The sequence below is a fragment of the Carcharhinus amblyrhynchos genome, chromosome 14, assembly GCF_965287045.1.
Source record: "Carcharhinus amblyrhynchos chromosome 14, sCarAmb.v2.hapA, whole genome shotgun sequence".
In the NCBI taxonomy this organism is placed as follows: domain Eukaryota; kingdom Metazoa; phylum Chordata; class Chondrichthyes; order Carcharhiniformes; family Carcharhinidae; genus Carcharhinus; species Carcharhinus amblyrhynchos.
In genome coordinates this window covers 53474467-53494764 of record NC_137337.1, presented here as the reverse complement: position 1 = coordinate 53494764, position 20298 = coordinate 53474467, and the positions used below count along the sequence as shown (strand labels likewise).

Sequence of the window (20298 nt, the reverse complement as noted above, 5' to 3'; positions counted from 1 at the left end):
ATGTCACACTATGTGGTGTGGGAGTCTCACACTGGTGTTGAGAGACTTCTTATTGTGCCCACCCCAGTCCAACACCAGCATCTCCAAATCATATTTTCCTCAGGCAGCTGTTTAAAGAATGCCTGCCCCTTTCATCCCTTAGTTTTCAAGTATTTATGGGAAAGTTTTTTTTAAAAGTCTCCTGCAGTGAAGATAGACAAAGTATCTGTCTAATGCCTCTGGCCTGTCCTGGTTTTTCATTATTACTTGCTGCGACTTGTTCTCTAGAGGGTCAATACCAGCTTGAGTTATTCTTTTCTTTGTTAAATATTTGTAGAGATTCTTACTATCTGTTTTTATATTACTAGCAAATCATCTCTCATACTGTACGTGCTCCTCTTTATTCTTGTCATGTTTTGCAGAATTTTTCCAAGTTCGACTTTATGTCATTGGTACCCACGTTGACCACAACAACTAGATTCTTCCCCCTCCCACTGCAAGTTCCTCTCCAGCCCAGAGAAGATGGTGTCCTGAACCTTGGCGCCACGCAGGCAACACAGTGTTCTGGACATGATCTCAGCTGTAGAGAGAATTGCCTCTGCCTCTGACTGTACTGTCTCCAACCACAACATTTCTATTTACTTTCCTCACTTGAATGGCTTCCTGTATTCCATTGCCACAGGCAGTTCACTCATCCACCTTGTAGCCTCTGTTCTCATCAATACAAACTGCACGAACCTAAACCTGTTCGACAATTCGAAGGATTATGTCTCCTCTAATTCTACCTTCTTGGTCCTTTTACCTGCCTCATTTCCAAACTCCTGTCTCTGACCAAATCAGATGGCCCTACCATAAGGAACTTAACTGTTTTCTTGAATGAAGTATCCAAGTAATATCACCACACCCACCCCATATTTGGCAAAGATCAGAAGTAGACCCTTCTTGGTCTATATGGTACACATGTTGAACTTAATTAATGAGACATTCAGGCAAGCTTTATTACTTGATCTAAAACAACTCAAATGGTAGCCAAGGACTTCTGAATGTGAATTCAGAATTTTAAATAAACTAGTAGGTAGTGCACTTGAGAAATATTTCTAATCAAACAAATTCAAAACAAATAAAATTTCCCATTAAGTTCACTTACGTGTATGTTGGTTCCCATATGCGTCTAAACTTATCAGATTTTATATTTCCATTGCAAGAAAGCTGCAACAGTTTCTGCACATAACAGAAAATGGTAGCTCTGTAGTTTGAGAGGGGCAACTCCACTTCACGAGATGTTCCCAAACCTGCTACCTTAAGAGTCAATGCTAATCGTGGCGAAGGAGCACATTCTACTTCCTCCAGCAATTCTGATCGAGGTGTTCCTACAAAAAAATTTTCAAAACTTAAAACGCATTCCATTTTTAATATAAGCATTATAAAAATGAACATGGCAAACTAATGCAAAGTCTATTTTAAGAGATATTACTAAACAGTTAAAATGAGGTACATTGTTATTACAACATGATTTAATTATTTTAACTATGGAATACAAATGAAATAGCATAACACGAACTATAAGACAGAGGAAATAGAGACAAGTCAACCTGTGTGCTTGATACAATGGTGAAAGGATTTATGTGTCACAAAACAAGTGAAAGGATCTTTGCAATTCACCATTTTGTTCTAAACGAAGTACCTGGAGGAGGGATTTCTAAATCAGTTGTCTGCTGCACATTTGTACGACCAGGTCGTGGATCAAAAGCAGGGACTAAGGCAGAGAACTGCCGCTTTAGGACAAAATCATCATCCCATGTTCTACGACGTCCACCTTTTGTTTCATATTCTTCTTCTTCCTGTGTTCCAAGATTCAATCAAGAAATTTTTTTCTATTTACAAGTATTATAAAACTGCAAATTTAACAGAATATCAGACCTAGTAACGTCTGCATTATGACTTCTACAACAACAGTGTACTGCTGCTGTTGGTAAGATGAATATAATCTCAATAGTTAAAAGCTCATTTGAAACTGCAGGAAAATAGCATACCATAACTTCTTCATACTCTTGATCTTCTTGATTGTCATCCTCATTTTCATCATCTTCCTCATCTGGTTCAGGCAAATCTTCATCATCCTCAAGTTCTGCCAGTAAAGTACTAGCACGACAGCTGTCTAGAAAATCTGCACAATATGATATAAGGATCACCCATTGGAATAAAAGACTTATTTCAGACTGAATTCTAAATGAACATTAAATAGAAAAAGTAAATCATGTTCAACTGCAAGACAAGATCATACAAAACATTTTCAAAACATGCTGCTGAATAATTTAATAAACTTTACTATTAGTAAATATTTGTAACAAGTCAAATTCAAGTAAATCTTTGTTGACCTACTGTAGCTTGTGTGAACCTCCTTTATTTTGTTACTGACATTCATCATTCAGTACCTTGGAGGAGCATCAAGAAAATATGCTATCAAAGTGGCAAGTTGTCTCACATGGCAGGTAGACCCCAGTGCTTGCCACTGTGTTATTTTCAATCTAGCGCCTTGTACAATTTGGACAAAAGTTTTATTTATTAATGACTGGGTCATTCACAATGCCAGCATTTATTGGCCACCCCTTGTTGCCCTTGTGATAGTGGTAAGCTACCTTCTTGAAATACTGCAGTCTATGTAAAGATATTCCCACACAGGGCCGGAATTTTCTGGTCATTCCTGCCAAAGGGATCTTCTGGTCCCGCCAATGGCAAACCCGTCACATGTTTCCCAGCGGCAGGGGTGTATGCAACAGGAAACCCCATTGACAGTGGCTGGACTAGAAGAAGCCACGGTCAGCCAATGGTAGATTGCCTCCACCACTGTGAAACATTGTATAGGGACGGGGAAAATTGCACCTAGGGAGTTCCAGGATTTTGACCCAGTGAATCTTCAGAAGCAGCAATTCAAGGCAGAATGGCAGGTGGTTTGAAAAGAAACTCAAGGATGATAGTGTTTCCATGCTTTAATATTCCTAGGTAAAAAATCATGGTTCTGAAGCTGTGATGAGATGCTGTGGTGCAATTATCTTATTTCCCCATCAGCAGTCAACTCAATTTCAAAGCTGTTCAAAGCTACTGGCAACAGTGTTCTTTTCCTATAGCGGAACACTTCAGTGGTCATGGCATTTGGCCTCTGATCTTCGGGTAAGCATCCTCCAAGGCGGCCTTCACGACACACAATGTAGAGGCGCTGAGCAGAGACTGATAGCCGAGCTCTGCACACGAGGACGGCCTCAACTGGGATCTTGGGTTCATGTCATACAACCTGTAATCCCCATGACTTGCCTGGGCTTGCAAAACCTCATTAACTGTCCTGTCTGGAGACAATACACATCTCTTTAACCTGTGTTTAATGCTCTCTCCACTCACATTGTCTGCACCTTCAAAACTTGATTATCTATGAAGATTCACATTCCAATCATTAATTTGTAAATTGAGTTTGTCTTTATATGCCCTAAAGGATCAGCGCTTCTAAAGCTAGTGGATTTTGCTACCAAATAAACTTGTTGGACTTTAACCTGGTGTTGTGAGACTTCTGTGTTCACCCCAGTCCAACACATCTGCAGAACATTTCCTTGCTCCCCATAACTATTTCCCCAGATCACTTCCTTTTTATATATTTAAAGAAGCTCTTACTGCCAGTTTTCATATTCATTTGTTCTTTGCTCCTCATGCGTTTGTCCTTGTAGTTTATTTTCTCATTATTAATTTTTAGTCCTCCTTTGCTGGATTCTGAATTTATTCAAAGAAATCCCACAACACCAGTTTAAAGTCCAAACAGGTTTATTTGTAACAAAAGCTGCAAGCTTTCAGGACAATCTGTCCCTTCGTCAGGTGACTGGGAGTTTACCTCAGTCCAACGCCGGCATCGTCACATTCTGAATTTATCCCAGTGTTCGGAGCTATATCTGACTTTTGCCTCTTTAAATGCTTTTTCTTGGTCAGCCATATCTGGTTCATCCCTCTCATTTAGTATCTTCCTTCCTTTCTGGGATGTAATTTTGCTGAGAGTTATGAATGATCTCCTTAAATGTCTGCCACTGCTCATTTACTGTCCTTCCTTTTAATCTATCCACCCAGTTCATAATAATAAATAAATAACAACTCTGGACTGGTTCCAGGAGCATAACGCGTCCACTTAGGGGACAGTGTAAAGTATAACCACAGTAGGCGATTTTGATAATTTTAGCAGAAAAACAGAAACACTCCCTAGTCTGCAGGGAGCAGTCGGAGGGCGGAGCAGAGCATCACTGAGTATAAAACTAACTTACCGGTGAAGGTGATTGGCATTTGCAGGTCAAATTTGTATAAATGCAGTCACTGTGACCAGAAGGAGTGGTTTATGGAGGAGTTTCTGTGAGAGGACGGTTAAACCCCAAACACTACTTCAGTGTTTCCCTCCCTCCCTCCTCCTCTAACCAAAAAAAAAGTTGGCAGAAGGACCATAAGCAAGACAGTGGCAAGTTGCTAAGGGCAAAATGGCTGTTAGGGCAGTGGCATGGTCTTTCTGCCAGATGTGGGCCATTAGGGAGCAACCTAGTCTCCCTGACAACTTTGTCTGTGGGAAGTATGTCCAGTTGCAGCTCCTCACAGACTGCATTGTTCAGTTGGAGCGGCAGGTGGATGCACTGCGGAGCATACAGGAGGCAGAGAGTGTGATAGACACTAGTTATAGGGAGATTATCACAGCACAGGTTCAGATAGATAGATGGGTGACTGCCAGGAGAGGCAGGCAGGTAGTGCAGGACTCTCCTGTGTCTATTCCCCTTTCAAACAGGCATATCATTTTGGATGCTGTTAAAGGTGGAGACAACTTCAGGTTGAGTAACTTCTTTACCCAAAGGGTGGTGAATCTCTGGAATTCTCTGCCCATTGAAGTGGTGGAGGCTACCTCCTGAGTATATAAGTCACGGGTAGATAGGTTTCTGATAGACAGGGGAATTAAGGGTTATAGGGAGAAAGTGGGAAAGTGGAACTGATCCACTTCAGATCAACCATGATCTTATTGAATGGTGGGGCAGGCTCGAAGGGCTAGATGGCCTACTCCTATTTCTTATGTTGTTATGAGACACCAGCAATAGCAGACCTGTGACACCACAGCTGGTTCTGCTGAGACAGGATCGGGTAAAGAGCAAGCGAGCAGTAGTAATAGGGGACTCACTAGTTAGAGGCACAAACAGACATTTCTGTGGCCGCAATTGAGACTCCAGAATGGTGTGTCGCCTCTCTGGTGCCAGGGTCAAGGACGTCTCTGAGCGATTGCAGGACATTCTTAAGGGGGAGGATGAGCAGCCAGAGGTTATTGTACACACTGGTACCAATGACATAGGTAGGAAAAGGGATGAGATTCACATCCTGAAATGTGAATACAGAGAGTTAGGCAGAAGGCTAACTTGCAGGACCTCGAAGGTAGTAATTTCAGGACTACTACCCGGTGCCACGTGAGAGTAGGAATAGGAGGATTTGGCAGATGAATGCCTGGCTTGAGAGCTGGTGCAGGGGGCAGGGATTTAGATTTTTGGATCATTGGGATCTTTTCTGGGAAAGGGCTGATCCGTTCAAGAGGGATAGGTTACATTTGAACTGGAAGGGGACTAACAACCTGGCAGGGAGATTTGCTAGAGCCACTCGGGAGGGTTTAAACTAGTTTGGCAGGGGAACGGGATCCAAAGCAGTAGGGAAACAGAAGAGAAGTTTGAGGACAGCATGGGAAGTTAAGGAGAGCACATTAATTAGTGAAGACAGCGTCAGTAATCCTAATACCAGAGATCAGACAGAAGCAAGATAGAGAGCAAGGGAAGTCCAGATTAAACTGCATTTATTTCAATGCAAGAGGCCTGACAGGCAAGGCAGATAAACTTGGAGTATTGATGAGTATGTGGGACTGAGATATTATAGCAATTACTGAAACATGGCTAAGGGAGGGGCAGGTCTGGCAGCTTAATGTTCCAGGGTTACAGAAACTATAGGAAAGGTAGAACAGGAGGTAAGAGAGGAATGGGAGTTGCACTTTTGATAAGGGAAAGCATAACGGTCATACCGAGAGGGGATATACCCGAGGGTTCAGCCACCGAGTCTATATGGGTAGAACTGAGAAATAAGAAGGGGAAAATCACTTTGATAGGGTTCTACTATAGGGCACCAAATAGTCAGCAGGAAATTGAGGAGCAAATACGTAAGGAGATTACAGATAGCTCCAAGAAAAATAAGGTGGTAACAGTCGGAGATTTTAACTTTCCCAATACTGGCTGGGACAGCCATTGTATTTGAGGGTTGGATGGAGAGAAATTTGTTGACTGCATTCAGTAGGATTTTCTCACTCAGTATGATGGTTGGCCCGACGTGAGAGGGGACAAAATTTGACCTCCTCATGGGAAATAAGGAAGGGCAGGTGACAGAAGTGTTAGTGAGGGATCACTTTGGGATCAGTAACCAAAATTCTATTAGGTTTAACATAGCTAAGGAGAATGATAGGTGTGTCCCAAAAGTTAAAACTCTAAATTGGGGCAAGGTCAGTTTTGGTGACACCAGGCAGGAACTTTCAAAAGTTAACTGGAGGATCTGTGAGAAGGCAAAGGGATGTCTAATAAGTGACATGCTTTCAAAACTGTGTTAACTAGGGTTCAGGGTAAACACATTCCTTTAGAGTGAAGGGCAAGGCTGGCAAAAGTTGGGAACCCTGCATGACTTGGGACACTGAGGCCCTGGTCAAGAAGAAGAAGAGGCACATAACATGCATAGGCAGCTGGGATCAAGTGAATCTCTTGAACAGTATAGGGGGTGTAGGAGTAGAGTTGAGAGAGAAATCAGGAGGGCAAAAAGGGGACACAAGATTGTTTTGGCAGATAAGGCAAAGGAGAATTCAAAGAACTTCTACAAATACATAAAGGGCAAAAGAGTAACAAGGGAGACAGTAGGGCCTTTTAAGGATCAACAATGTTATCTATGTGTGGTTCCACAAGAGATGGGTGAGATCCTAAATGAATATTGCTCATCAGTATTTACTACTGAGAAAAGCATGAATATTAGCATAACTTGGGGAAATAAATATTGATGTCTTGAGGAATGTACATATTACAGAGGTGGTGGTGCTGGAAGTCTTAATGTACATCAAGGTAGATAAATCTGCAGGACGTGATGAGGTATATCCCAGGACGTTGTGGGAGGCTAGAGAGGAAATTGTGGGTCCCCTGGCTGAGATATTTGAATCATCAATAGTCACGGGTGAGGTGCCTGAAGATTGGAGAGTGGCAAAATGTTGTGCCTTTGTTTAAAAAGGGCTGCAGGGAAAAGCCAGGGAACTACAAGCCAGTGAGCCTCACACCTGTGGTGGGTAAATTGTTAGAAGGTATTTTGAGAGACAGGATCCACAGGCATTTAGAGATGCAAGGAGTGATTAGGGACAATCAGCATGGCTTTGAGAATGGAAAATCATGTCTCAAGTTTAATTGAGTTTTTTGAAGGGGTAACCAAGAAGGTAGATGAGGGCAGTGCAGTTGATGATGTCTACATGGACTTTAGCAAGGCCTTTGACAAAGTGCCGCATGATAGGTTGTTGCGTAAAGTTAAATCTCACGGGATCCAGCCTGAGGTTTCTAAATTGGATACAAAATTGGCTTCTTGACAGAAGCCAGAGGGTGGTTATAGAGAATTGTTTTTCAAAGTGGAGGCCTGTGACCAGCAGTGTGTCTCAGGGATCAGTGCTGGGTCCACTGTGATTTGTCATTTATATTAATGATTTGGATGAGTATATAGGAGGCGTGGTTAGTGAGTTTGCAGATGACATCAAGATTGGTGGCATAGTGGACAATGAAGAAAGTCATCTCCATTTGCAAAGGGATCTTGATCAATTGGGCCAGTGGGCTGATGAATGGCAGATGGAGTTTAATTTAGACAAATGTGAGGTGATGCATTTTGGTAGATTGAACCAGGGCAGGACTTACTCAGGTAATGGTAGAGCATTGGGGAGAGTTACAGAACAAAGAGATCTAGTGGTACATGTTCATAGCACCTTGAAAGCAGAGTCACAGTTGCACAGAGTGGTGAAGGAGGCATTCTGCATGCTTAGTTTCATCAGTCAGAACATTGAATACAGGAGTTGGGACATCTTGTTGAAGTTGTACAAGACATTGGTAAGGCCACACTTGAAATACTGTGTGCAATTCTGTCACTTTATTATAGAAAGGATATTATTAAACTAGAAAGAGTGCAGAAAAGATTTACTAGGATGCTATTGAGACTTCATGGATTGAGTTATAAGGAGAGGCCGAATAGACTGGGACTTTTTTCTCTGGAGCGTAGGAGGCTGAGGGGTGATCTATAGAGGTCCATAAAATAATGAGGTGCATAGACAAAGTGGATAGTCAATATCTTTTCCCAAACGTAGGGGAGTCTAAAACTAGAGAGCATAGGTTTAAGGTGAGGGAGAGAGATAGAAAAGTGTCCAGAGAGGCAATTGTTTATCACAGAGGGTGGAGAGTGTCTGGAACAAGCTGCCAGAGATAGTAGTAGAGGCAGATACAATTTTATGTTTTAAAAAGCATTTAGATGGTTACATGGGTACGATGGGTATAGAGGGATATGGGCCAAATGCAGGCAATTGGGATTAGCTTAGGGGTTTTTGAAAAAAAAAAGGGCGGCATGGACAAGTTAAGCCAAAGGGCTTGTTTCCATGCTGTAAACCTCTATGACTCAGTTCACTTTAGCTAACTTCATTCTCATTTCATTATAATTCTCTTTATTTAAGTTAAACACAGTTGTTTCTGACCTAATTTCCTCATTCTCAAAATGAATATTAAATTCCATTATAAGCGTTACTTCTTAGGGGATCTTTTACTCTGTAATTTATTAAACCTGTCTCATTACCCATTTCCTGATCCAAGGTAGCCTGTTCCCTGGTTGCACTAGGAAACTATCCCTAATGTACTCTATGAATTTGCTGTCACAAATGCCCTTTGCAACCTGATTAACCCAATCAGTATGAGGATTAAAGTCACCTATAATTAATGCTTTATTCTTTTTATATGCTGCTATTATTTGCTGATCTATACCCATTCCGACAGTGTGACTACTGTTTGGTTACACACTACTCATGTCTTCTTTCACTACAATGCCTTCTTTCCCTTGCTGTTTTTTTTAATCCCAATGGACTCTACATCATCCAAGCCTAGACTGTTTCTCACAACTGACCTCATTTCATCTCTCACTAATAATGCTACCCACCTTCTTGTCTTCTTCTACCTTCCTTCTTGTCTTTTGAAAAAGTATAATATCCTTGGACATCAAGTTCCCTGTTTTGGTCCCCTTTCATTCATGTCTCGACAACAGCTATGAGATGATATCCATTTATCTTAATTTGCACTGTCAGTTTGTCTATCTTTACAAAACCTTGAGGCTAACCTTTTTGACATTTTTAATCACCTTAATTTTTCTTTGTACTATTTTTTGCCCTATACTTTGCCCAATTTCCCCCTCTCCATTGATTACCCTGTCTCTCGTTTTTGCTTTTTACTGTTCTTACTTCTAGTTGTCCTCGTTTCTCTTTCTCTTGTCATCACGCTTAGGTTCTCACCCCCTGACATTCTAGTTTAAACACTCCTCAACCACACCACTAAATAATCACCTGAGAACATTAAGATGTCTTTTTTTCCAGTTGTATATAATTCATTCAAATCATCAAGCATTATCCACACATACAATTAGCATTTATGGAACTTTATCATTTCCAGTAAAACTTCAATGGGGAAATATTTTAAGGTAAGATCTACACTTAGCATCCAGCATACACAGAATTCAACGCAGACAATATGATAATGGTATTCTCACCTCTACAGTCCTTGATAATGACCTACCATATAAAGAAAATTCTGCTTCTTGACCTGTGTCACTTTCACTGGACGTGGATGTCAGGCTGGTTGTCAGAGTGTTACTGAGTGACTGACCAACTGACAAACCAGTGGTTGCTGTTGCTACATTGTTGCTACTGGTGACGCTGGAAGTTGACATGGTGACAGTTGATGTGGTACCAGTAGTTGTGAGATTTGGGAAACTCTGGGCGCCCATAAGAGGAGAAGCTATAAGTTTCAGGAAATAAAATATTGAATTACTCCCATGTTTTTCAAAAAAAATTCTTAATGTGAATTTCAGCAATTTGCATGAAGTTCAATGTTTTATTCTTCACCAACAATTATTGAAAACCTAACAGATTGACTTTGTGCTTGATTCCTCGGTTTTAAAACAGGTGAATTGAAGTAAATTGTTTAAATCCTTTGACTTATAGCAATTCAAGGCTGTGCTGATATACATAAAGAACAAGGAAAACATACAAAATAAGAACACTGTTTTGAGTAAGAATTTAGCATTTATTCTGTTTAATATTATTTTCATTGGTCAAACAAACCAAGTATCCTTAATACTGTTGCCAAATATTAAGTGACAAGCTCAATAAAATGCTGGTATCAGAACCACATGAGGATGCATGATGGCAAAACACATGTTTTAATTGTTAGCATCATATATCTTGCCATAAATGTTAAAACAAGTGCTTAGTCACCTTCATTTTTTTTTATTAACAGTAGACTCGAGGAGGAAAATTGTAGGAACATAGAACATAGAACATTACAGCGCAGAACAGGCCCTTCGGCCCACGATGTTGCGCCGACCAGTTACAAAAACAATGACCCACTAGCCTATACCAATCCCTTTTCGTCCATAAACCTATCCAGAGATCTCTTAAACGCCCCCAAACTAGACGCATTTACAACTGCAGCAGGCAGGGCATTCCAATCCCTCACCACCCGCTGGGTAAAGAACCTACCCCTGACATCCGTCCTGTAGCTACCCCCCCTTAATTTAAAGCCATGCCCCCTCGTGCTAGCTTTCTCCATCCGAGGAAAAAGGCTATCACTATCCACCCTATCTAAACCTCTAATCATCTTATATGTTTCAATAAGATCCCCTCTTAGCCGCCTTCTTTCCAACGAAAACAACCCTAAATCCCTCAGTCTCTCCTCATAGGACCTCCCCACCATACCAGGCAACATCCTAGTAAACCTCCTCTGCACCCTCTCCAACGCCTCCACATCCTTCTTGTAATGCGGGGACCAGAACTGCACACAGTACTCCAAGTGCGGCCGCACTAGAGTAGTGTACAGTTGCAACATTACACTGCGACTCCTAAATTCAATCCCCCTACCAATAAACGCCAAGACACCGTACGCCTTCTTAACAACCTTATCTACTTGATTCCCAACTTTCAGGGATCTATGTACACACACACCTAGATCCCTGGGATGGGTGGGGGTAATAAAGGGCCTGCAGCTCAAATAATAAGGGTATTAGTTATCAAAATGAGGATCCAGGACTCCTGATGGCATTAGAAATTTGGACGGAGAATACTTTCATGACATTGAGGATCACAATTAAACGATTTTAATGAAATACCAAAATATTTGAGTCATGAAAAAATTTTACTGGAATCACTTACTTGCAGTACTCATTACATTCCGACCCAGAGTATTAGTGTTGTTATCGCTGCTACTGCGGCTTAAATTCATATTGTTGGTGGCGTTGGTACGTGCTATATTAGCAACTCGTCGTACAAAAGATTCCATAAGGCTGGAGGCTTCCCTTGAAGACAGATTGGGCACACTGGCACTTGAGCTCATGGGTGCCCCAGCAGCTAACAGTGAACTTACTGAAAGTCTGTTACTTGCTGAAGAACTAAGTGGGCGTTGCGATGTTGCTTCCTTGTTTGATGATTCAGCTACTGAACTCACATCAGGGGAGCTCACACTAACAATACCCATTGATATTGCACCAGATTCTCCAGAATTACGCATTGTGGCATCAGGAACAGACTTCCTATCCACATTTTCACTTGCTGTGTCTGCAGTCAAGGTGCTAGTACTGGCACTAGAAGTTGATCCGACGACGCCTTGGGGCAAAATATCAGCAGCAGAAAGGACAACGATAGGTTCGTGACTGTCTGTGCCAGAAGCAGTTGTCTGTTCCAATACGCTTTCAGATCTGCGATCCATTTTAGATGAGCTCAAGCTTATATCGCTGCTACTAGCCACGCTACACACAGAACTGCTGCTTCCTTTTCGACTGGAGGAGCCCGGTGCAGTAGCCGCCATCTTGTCTGGGCAGTTGTTTTTCACCAAGCTGCTCCATGCCTGCGCTGTGCCTGAAACAGTGGATGAAACAGGTTTGGGTGATGGCGCTGAATCAGGGTCGTACCCTGGTGCAAGCTTGAGGTCAAATTTTCCTTCTGCGCCCATACGATAAGAGTTAGAGCCACCAGCATCCCAGGTGACATCAATCCAGCCTGGAAAGGGACAGGAGTTTATCAGACCCAGCAGAAAGCAGACAGTAGCTATATGGACAGCAGCTTCACCCCACGGGACCAGACTATTGCTTTACTTGAAACAGTCACATTGTTTTACAGCAGATAATTAGCATTGTTAATAGCTAACTTCCAAATTATTTTCTGCTGAGTTGTTCACTGTCTGAAGAGGGGTTAAGGGAACCACAGCTAGCACAAAGGAAATCAAAATAGTTCTGTGCATTGTGTATTCATTATGACAGCTTAATATTGTTTGTGTTTAACATTTATTTTGGAATTTAAAACAAAATTGTAGTCTGGTCCCAGTGAAGCAGTGCGAGAAGGAAAAATTGAGTAATAGAGAGATAAAGAAATGTAGTATTGCAAATGCCAAGCTGAAAAAGTCACGCAGAAGAGAGTAATACCTGGCACATAATTAGACTGTATTCAGAATAAAGCATAGAACTGCTTTTGAATTTCAGTTAAATAAAGGAGTTTTGACTGGTAATGATGCATTGTCAGACATCAATACAATACATCCACACCTGAACTGAAAACTAGCGCAGGATAGTTAGTTTCAATTCTAAAAAAGCACATTAAAAAGTTTTCCTCGCTAACAATGAGAAACATTTCAGCAGCAACCACACTTATTGAGCATGGGGCTTCAGCCCAAAACTGTCTAATTCAGCATTAATCCATTCAGAAAGGTCATAGGGTGGCTGGTGTGAAAAAACAGAAAAAGTATTAAACTGGCACAAAAACTTCCTTCTGAAGTTGGGGCGGAAGCAGAGAGTAGGAAGTTTTACTTCACATCATGTTGCGTTACATCTTACGTGGACAAGTGCTGACACATTTACAATAGGAAAGCATCTTTCATCTTGATGAGCAGAAAATTCAATATAGGGCACAAATTATTCATCCCTCTAATCATTAATCAAATTTGCTTGCACTACTATTCTAACCTGATAAACCATGAAATATCATAGCTTTGTTTTTCGCAGCTTTCTTTTGAAGAATCTCATTAAAAAGTCTTTTGAATATTCATAAGAACATAAGAAATAAGAAATAGGAGCAGGAGTAGGCCATCTAGCCCTTCGAGCCTGCCCCGCCATTCAATAAGATCATGGCTGATCTGTCGTGGCTCAGTTCCACATTCCCGCCCTCTCCCCATAACCCTTAATCCCGTCTCTTATCAAAAACCCATCAACTCGCGTCTTAAAAATATTTAGCGAGGTAGCCTCCACCACTTCAACGGGCAGAGAATTCCAGAGATTCACCACCCTTTGAGTGAAGAAATTCTTCCTCAACTCCGTTCTAAACCGCCCCCCCCCTTTATCTTGAGGCTGTGCCCCCTAGTCCTACTGTCCTTTCTGAGCGGGAAGAGTCTCTCCACCTCTATCCTATCCATCCCATTCATCATCTTATATGTCTCAATGAGGTCTCCCCTCATTCTTCTAAACTCTAACGAGTACAAGCCTAGTTTATTCAGCCTCTCCTATGTCAAACCTGTGCAGCACGTTTTTCATTTGCTGAGTGGGCATTGTGACATTAATCAGTATCTTTGGAGAAAGAAAATAGAAAGAGGCTGAACAAATTAAGTGTGTACCTCAAGTGTTTCTAGTTTCTTTGTTATCCAAAACACAGAAGCTGATCAATTACATGCAAATTAAATATATGCTATTTGATTAACCTTTTTTAAAATTCTGTCACTAGCTAGGCCAGCATTTACTGCCCATCCCCAATTGTCTTTGGGAAGGTGGTTGTGAGCTGCCTTCTTTCATCACACAGATTGCAGTGGTTCATGTACATCCACGGTATTGTTAGGAAGGGAGTTCCGGGATTTTGACCCATAATGTACATATTCAAATCTAGTGACTGTACATCTCTGTTGATTACTAAAAAGCATATATTCCTGCATGTCCTCCGCAAATGAGAACTGTGGGCTATGGAAAAAAGGTGTCAAAAGGTAAATTGCTCCTTCAGAGAGCCTTTGCAGCCATTACAGGCCAATTGATCTCCTTCTCAGCTGTAACTATTGTGAAATTAGTCAAGCGCAACCTGCCCCATGAGTTTCATCCTGGTTGAACTGGTTAGCCCATGTGCTTCAAGCTCTGATTCGATTTCATCCTGTATAATTATTTCCAAATGTCGCACCAGTTTAAAATGTTTTGATATAGCTCTCTTGAGCATAGGTCATCCTCCAACCCAACATTATGTTTTTAGAAAATTATGGGTACTTTGCCACTTGGACATTCATAAAATGTTTTTTGCTGCATTTTCCTTTTAAATATTCATCTCCATTGTGACTTACCCACATCTTACTCAGATATTTCTACAATCTTACTTTCATCGTACTTAGCCAAAATACTTAATTACATTCACTATTTTCTCAGTCACTAGCATAGGATTCAGAACCCCAAAGTCAGATAACAATTTCTTTCCTTGATGACCCAAAATCAGACAAAAGAACAACCTCATAGCGTTGAAAATTCAGTTGTCAAACTGGCAATTTTAAAAAAATGCTTTCAATTAAGTACCTGGGTGAAATGCTTTCAAACACCTGCTTTTTAAACCAACTGAGGTGGTGAGTGCAAAAACAAGTCATAGAAAAATAAAATCCAAATATTAGTGTTTCCCCACACAACATAATTATTCTTAGCTGGCTTTATGAATTGGAACACACAGAGATTATCATAGTCAGAGGTTTACTGCATGGAAACAGGCCCTTTGGCCCTACTTGACCATGCTGCCCCTTTTTTCAAACTGCAAAGCCAGTCCCAACTGCCCATGTTTGGTCCATATCCCTCTATAGCCATCTTACTTACGTAGCTATCTGAATGCTTTCTAAAAGACAAAATTGTACCCGTCTCTAAGACTACTTCTGGCAGCTTGTTCCAAACACCACCCTGTGTGAAAAAATTGCCTCTCTGGGCACTTTTGTATCTCTCCCGTCTCATCTTAAACCTATGCCCTCTAATTTTAGACTCCCCTACCTTTGGGAAAATATGCTGACCGTCTAGGTGATCTATGGCCCTCATTATTTTATAGACCTCTATAAGATCACCCCTCAGTCTCTGATGCTCCAGAGAAAAAAGTCCCAGTCTTTCCAGCCTCTCGTTATAACTCAAAACATCAAGCCCCGGTAGAATCATAGTAAATTTTTTCTGCACCCTTTCTAGTTTAATATTTTCCTTTCTATAATAGGGTGACCAGAACGGTACGAAGTGCTCCAAGTGTGGCCGTACCAATGTCTTGTACAACTTCAATAAGACGTCCCAACTCCTGTACTTAATGTTCTGACCAACGAAACCAAGTACACCGAATGCCATCTTCACCACTCCGTCCACCTGTGATTCCGTTTTCAAGGAGCTATGAACCTCTACCCTTAAATATCTTTGTTCTATAATTTTCCCCAGTGGCCAACCATTAACTGAATAAGTCCTGCCCTGGTTCAATCTACCAAAATGCATCATCTGAATTAATCTCCATCTGCCATTTGTCAGCCCAATGGCCCAATTGATCAAAGATCCCGTTGCAATCCTAGATGATCTTCACTGTCCACTGTGCCACCAACCTTGGTGTCACTTACAAACTTACTAACCATGCCTCCTATTTTCTCATCCAAATCATCTATATAAATATAAATATAGATGATAACAGTGGACCCAGCACTGATCCAAGGCAAACCACTGGGCACAGACCTCCAGTTTGAAAAGCAACCCTCTACAACAACCCTCTGTCATCAAGCCAATTTTGTATCCATTTAGCTATCTCACCCTGGATCCTGTGAGATTTAACTTTATGCAACAACCTGCCATGCGGTATCTTGCTAAAGGTCTTGCTAAAGTCCATGTGGACAACATCAACTGCACAGCCCTCACCTACCTTCTTCGTTACCCCTTCAAAAAAATCAAATTTGTGAGACATGATTTTAAGAACATAAGAACTAGGAGCAGGAGTAGGCCATCTGGCCCCTCGAGCCTACTCTGCCATTCAATAAGATCACGGTTGATCTTTTCATGGACTCAGTTCCACTTACCCACCTGCTCACTATAACCCTTAATTTCTTTCCAGTTCAAAAACGTATCTATCCTTGCCTTAAAAACATTCAATGAGGTAACCTGAACTGCTTCACTGGGCAGGGAATTCCATAGATTCACAACCCTTTGTGTGAAAAAGTTTCTCCTCAACTCAGTCCTAAATCTGCTTCCCCTTATTTTGGGGCTATGCACCCCCAGTTCAAGGTTCACCCGCCAGTGGAAACAGCTTCCCTCCTTTTTACTTACCTATTCCTTTCATAATCTTATATGTTTCTATAAGATCTCCCCTCATTCTTCTGAATTCCAATGAGTATAGCCCCAGTCTACTCAGACTCTCCTCATAAGCCAACCCTCTCAACTCCGGAATCAACCTAATGAATCTCGTATGAACCCCCTCCAGTGCCAGTACATCCTTTCTCAAGTAAGGAGACCAAAACCATACACAGTACTCCAGATGTGGCTTCACCAGCACCTTATACAGTTGCAACATAACCTCGCTGTTTTTAAGCTCCATCCCTCTAGCAATTGAAAGATAAAATTCCATTTGCCTTCTTAATTATCTGCTACACCTGCAAACCAACTCCTTGAGATTCTTGCACAAGGACACCCAGGTCCCTCTGCACAGCAGAATGCTGCAATTTTTTACCATTTAAATAATAGTCCATTTTGCTGTTACTCCTACCAAAATGGATGACCTCACGTTTACCAACATCTGCCAGATCCTTGCCCACTCACTTAGATTATCTATATCCCTTTGCAGACTTCCAGTGTCTTCTGCATACTTTGCTCTTCCACCCATTTTAGCGTCATCTGCAAATTTTGACACACTACTTGGTCCCCAGTCCAAATCATCTCTGTAAATTGTAAACAATTGCGGTCCCAACACTGATCCCTCAGACACACCACTAGTCATTGATTGCCAACCAGAAAAACACCCATTTGCTTTCTGCGAGTTAACCAATCCTCTATCCATGCTAATACATTACCTGTAACACTATGCACCTTTATTTTGTGTAGCAGTCTTCCACTCACAAAGTCATGCTGACTATCTCTAATCAGTCCTTGCTTCTCTAAATGTCTGTAAATCCTGTCTTTCAAAATACCTTTGAACAACGTACCCACAACAGATGTGAGGCTCAGCAGCCTGTAGTTCCCAGGTCTTTCCCTGCAGCCCTTTTTAGACAAGTGCATTAACCAGTGTTCAGGGTAAACACATTCCTACTAGCGTGAAGGGCAAGGCTAGTAGAAATAGGGAACCCTGGATGACAGGATTTTGCCACCCTCCAATCTTCAGGCACCTCACCTGTGACTATTGATGATTCAAATATCTCTGCTAGGGGAACTGCAATTTCCTCCCTTGCCTCTCACAATGTCCTGGGATGCACTTCATCAAGCCCTGTGGATTTATCTACTTTGATGTGCTTCAAGATTTCCAGCATCTCCTCCTCTGTTATACGTACACTTCTCAAGACATCACTATTTATTTCTCCAAGTCCCCCAACATCCATGCTTTTCTCACAAACATACTGATGAGAAATATTCATTTAGGATCTCACCAATCTCTTGTGGAACTGCACATAGATAGACCTTGTTGATCCTTAAGAAGCCTTACTTCTCCCTAATTTCTCTTTTGCCTTTTATGTACTTGTCGAAGCTCTTTGGATTCTCCTTTGCAGTATCTGCCAAAACAATCTTGTGTTCCCTTTTTGCTCTCCAGATTTCTCTCTTACCTCTACTTCTACATGTTACTCTTCAGGGATAAGTAGTTAATCCCAGCTACTTTAACATGTCATGTGCCCCCTTCTTCTTCTTCTTGACCAGGGCCTCAAAATCCTCAGTCATCCAGGGTTCCCTACTTCTACCAGCCTTGCCCTTCACTCTAGTAGGAATGTATTTACCCTGAACACTGGTTAATACACTTTTGAAAGCCCCCCACTTACCAGATGTCCCTTTGCCTTCCCATAAACTCCCCCAATTAACTGTTGAAAGTTCCTGCCTGATGCCATCAAAATTGGCCTTGCCCCAATTTAGAATTTTACCTTTTGGGCTATACCTATCATTCTCCTTAGCAATCTTAAAGCAAATAGAATTATAGTCACTGGTCCCAAAGTGATCCCTCACTAACACTTATGTCACCTACCCTTCCTTATTTCCCAAGTGGAGTTCAAGTTTTGCACCCTCTCTAGTCAGGCCATCCACATACTGAATGAGAAATTCTCCTGAATACACAACAATTTTTTCTCTATACAACCCTCTAATACTATGGCTGTCCCAGTCAGTGTTGGGAAAGTTAAAATCCCCCACTATTGCCAGTTTAGGTTTTTTTTTATAGAATCATAGAATCCCTACAGTGCAAAAGGAGGCCATTCAGCCCATTGAGTCTGCACTAACCACAATCCCACCTTGGCCCTACCCCCATAACTTTACATTTTTATCCTGTTAATCCCTCTAACCAGGAGACTAAGGGGCAGTTTAGCATGGCCAATCAACCTAACCCGCACATCTTTGGGCTGTAGGAGTAACCAGAGCACCCAGAGGAAACCCATGCAAACATGGGGAAAATATGCAGATTCCACACAGACAGTGATCCGAGCCAGGAATCAAACCCAGGTCCCTGGAGCTGTGAGGCACAGTGCTAACCAATGTGTGAAGATGCCGCCTCTTTCTCTTGGAGCTATCTGTAATCTCCTTACATATTTGTTCCTCAATTTCCCACTGACTATTTAGGGGGGGATCTATCAAAATGATTTCCCCCTTCTTATTTCTGAGTTCTACCCACACAGACTCAGTGGGCAAACCCTCAGATATATCCACACTCAGTACTGCTGGGATGTTTTCCTTAATCAAAAGTGCAACTCCCACTCCTCTCGTATCTCCTGTTCTATCTTTCCTATTGCATCTACATCCTGGAACAGGGAGCTGGCAATCCTGTCCCTCCTTCAGCCATGTTTCAGTAATTGCTACAATATCCCAGTCCCATGTATCGATAGATCCATGTCCTGAGTTCATCTGCCTTGCCTGTCAGACCTCGTGCATTGAAATAAATGCAATTTAATCTGGACATCCCTTGCTCTCTGACTTATTTTTGCCTGATCTGTCTGGTACTACGATTACTAACACTGCCTTTACTATTTAATGTGCTCTCTTTACTTCTGTGCGGTCCTCAACTTCTCTTCTGTCTCCCTACTGCTTTGGGTCCCATCCCCCTGCCAAACTAATTTAAATCTCCCAAGTGGCTCAAACAAATCAAACAAGTTAGATCCAAACTTTAAAGGTTTGTATTTGATCAGCAAAAACAATGAAGATTCTATTTTTTTCAACATTTTGCAGTAATTTATGACCACTTCATCTCAAGTATTTCGAATTCTACCATTGGACATAGTTAATTCAGACTGGAATAAAACCTAGTGTCATGAAATACAGGTGAAGTAGGGAAAACTCAAGAAAGCAGCTCACACGCAGGGTCACAAAAAACATTACCAGCACAGATGTATCTCACACCAAAAAGCGGGAATTTACATTTCACTCAAACCTGGGTTCTTGTTTTTAACCATGACAAGAATTTCGAAATGAAGACTCCAGATTTTCTATTCAAGACCACTACACATCAGTAAGTGTGACAAATACTGCATTTAGTGCTGCAAGGATAAAAACAAATCGTACTGGTTTACCATTATGCAGTTCTCCTGTGATAGTGCCTTCACCTGGTGGATTGCCATCTTGATCTCTCCATTTCCAGTCAATGCCTCTAACTACACGTGCACCTGGCACCATGTACTTCAGAACCTGAGAACGCACCAGGCGTCTTTGTCTCCTTAGGTTGGCTTCTGCTTCCTTAGCTGCTTTTCCTATAAAGGAACCAGAATAGTAAATATCATATCTCCTTTGGAGGGAATAGAGAGAAAAGAAACGAGAATGCTTAATTAA

The 20298-nt window shown here is 41.6% G+C and overlaps 1 protein-coding gene across 7 annotated transcripts in view; it reads right to left on the bottom strand.

Moving 5' to 3' along the window:
- The window catches only part of hectd1 (HECT domain containing 1), a 123178-nt gene that overhangs the window by 13503 nt on the left and 89377 nt on the right, over positions 1–20298 (bottom strand). For 4 of the 7 annotated variants that reach the window (XM_080202878.1, XM_080202883.1, XM_080202880.1 and 1 more), the window contains exons 23-28: positions 20043–20219; positions 11492–12334; positions 9858–10079; positions 2013–2146; positions 1664–1820; positions 1127–1349 (exon numbers count right to left, since the gene is read on the bottom strand). In XM_080202878.1, the coding sequence (XP_080059004.1) occupies positions 1127–1349; positions 1664–1820; positions 2013–2146; positions 9858–10079; positions 11492–12334; positions 20043–20219 (1756 nt within the window). The remainder of the gene's footprint in view (positions 1–1126; positions 1350–1663; positions 1821–2012; positions 2147–9857; positions 10080–11491; positions 12335–20042; positions 20220–20298) is intronic. The other 3 variants (XM_080202881.1, XM_080202882.1, XM_080202885.1) reach the window with 1 other exon arrangement.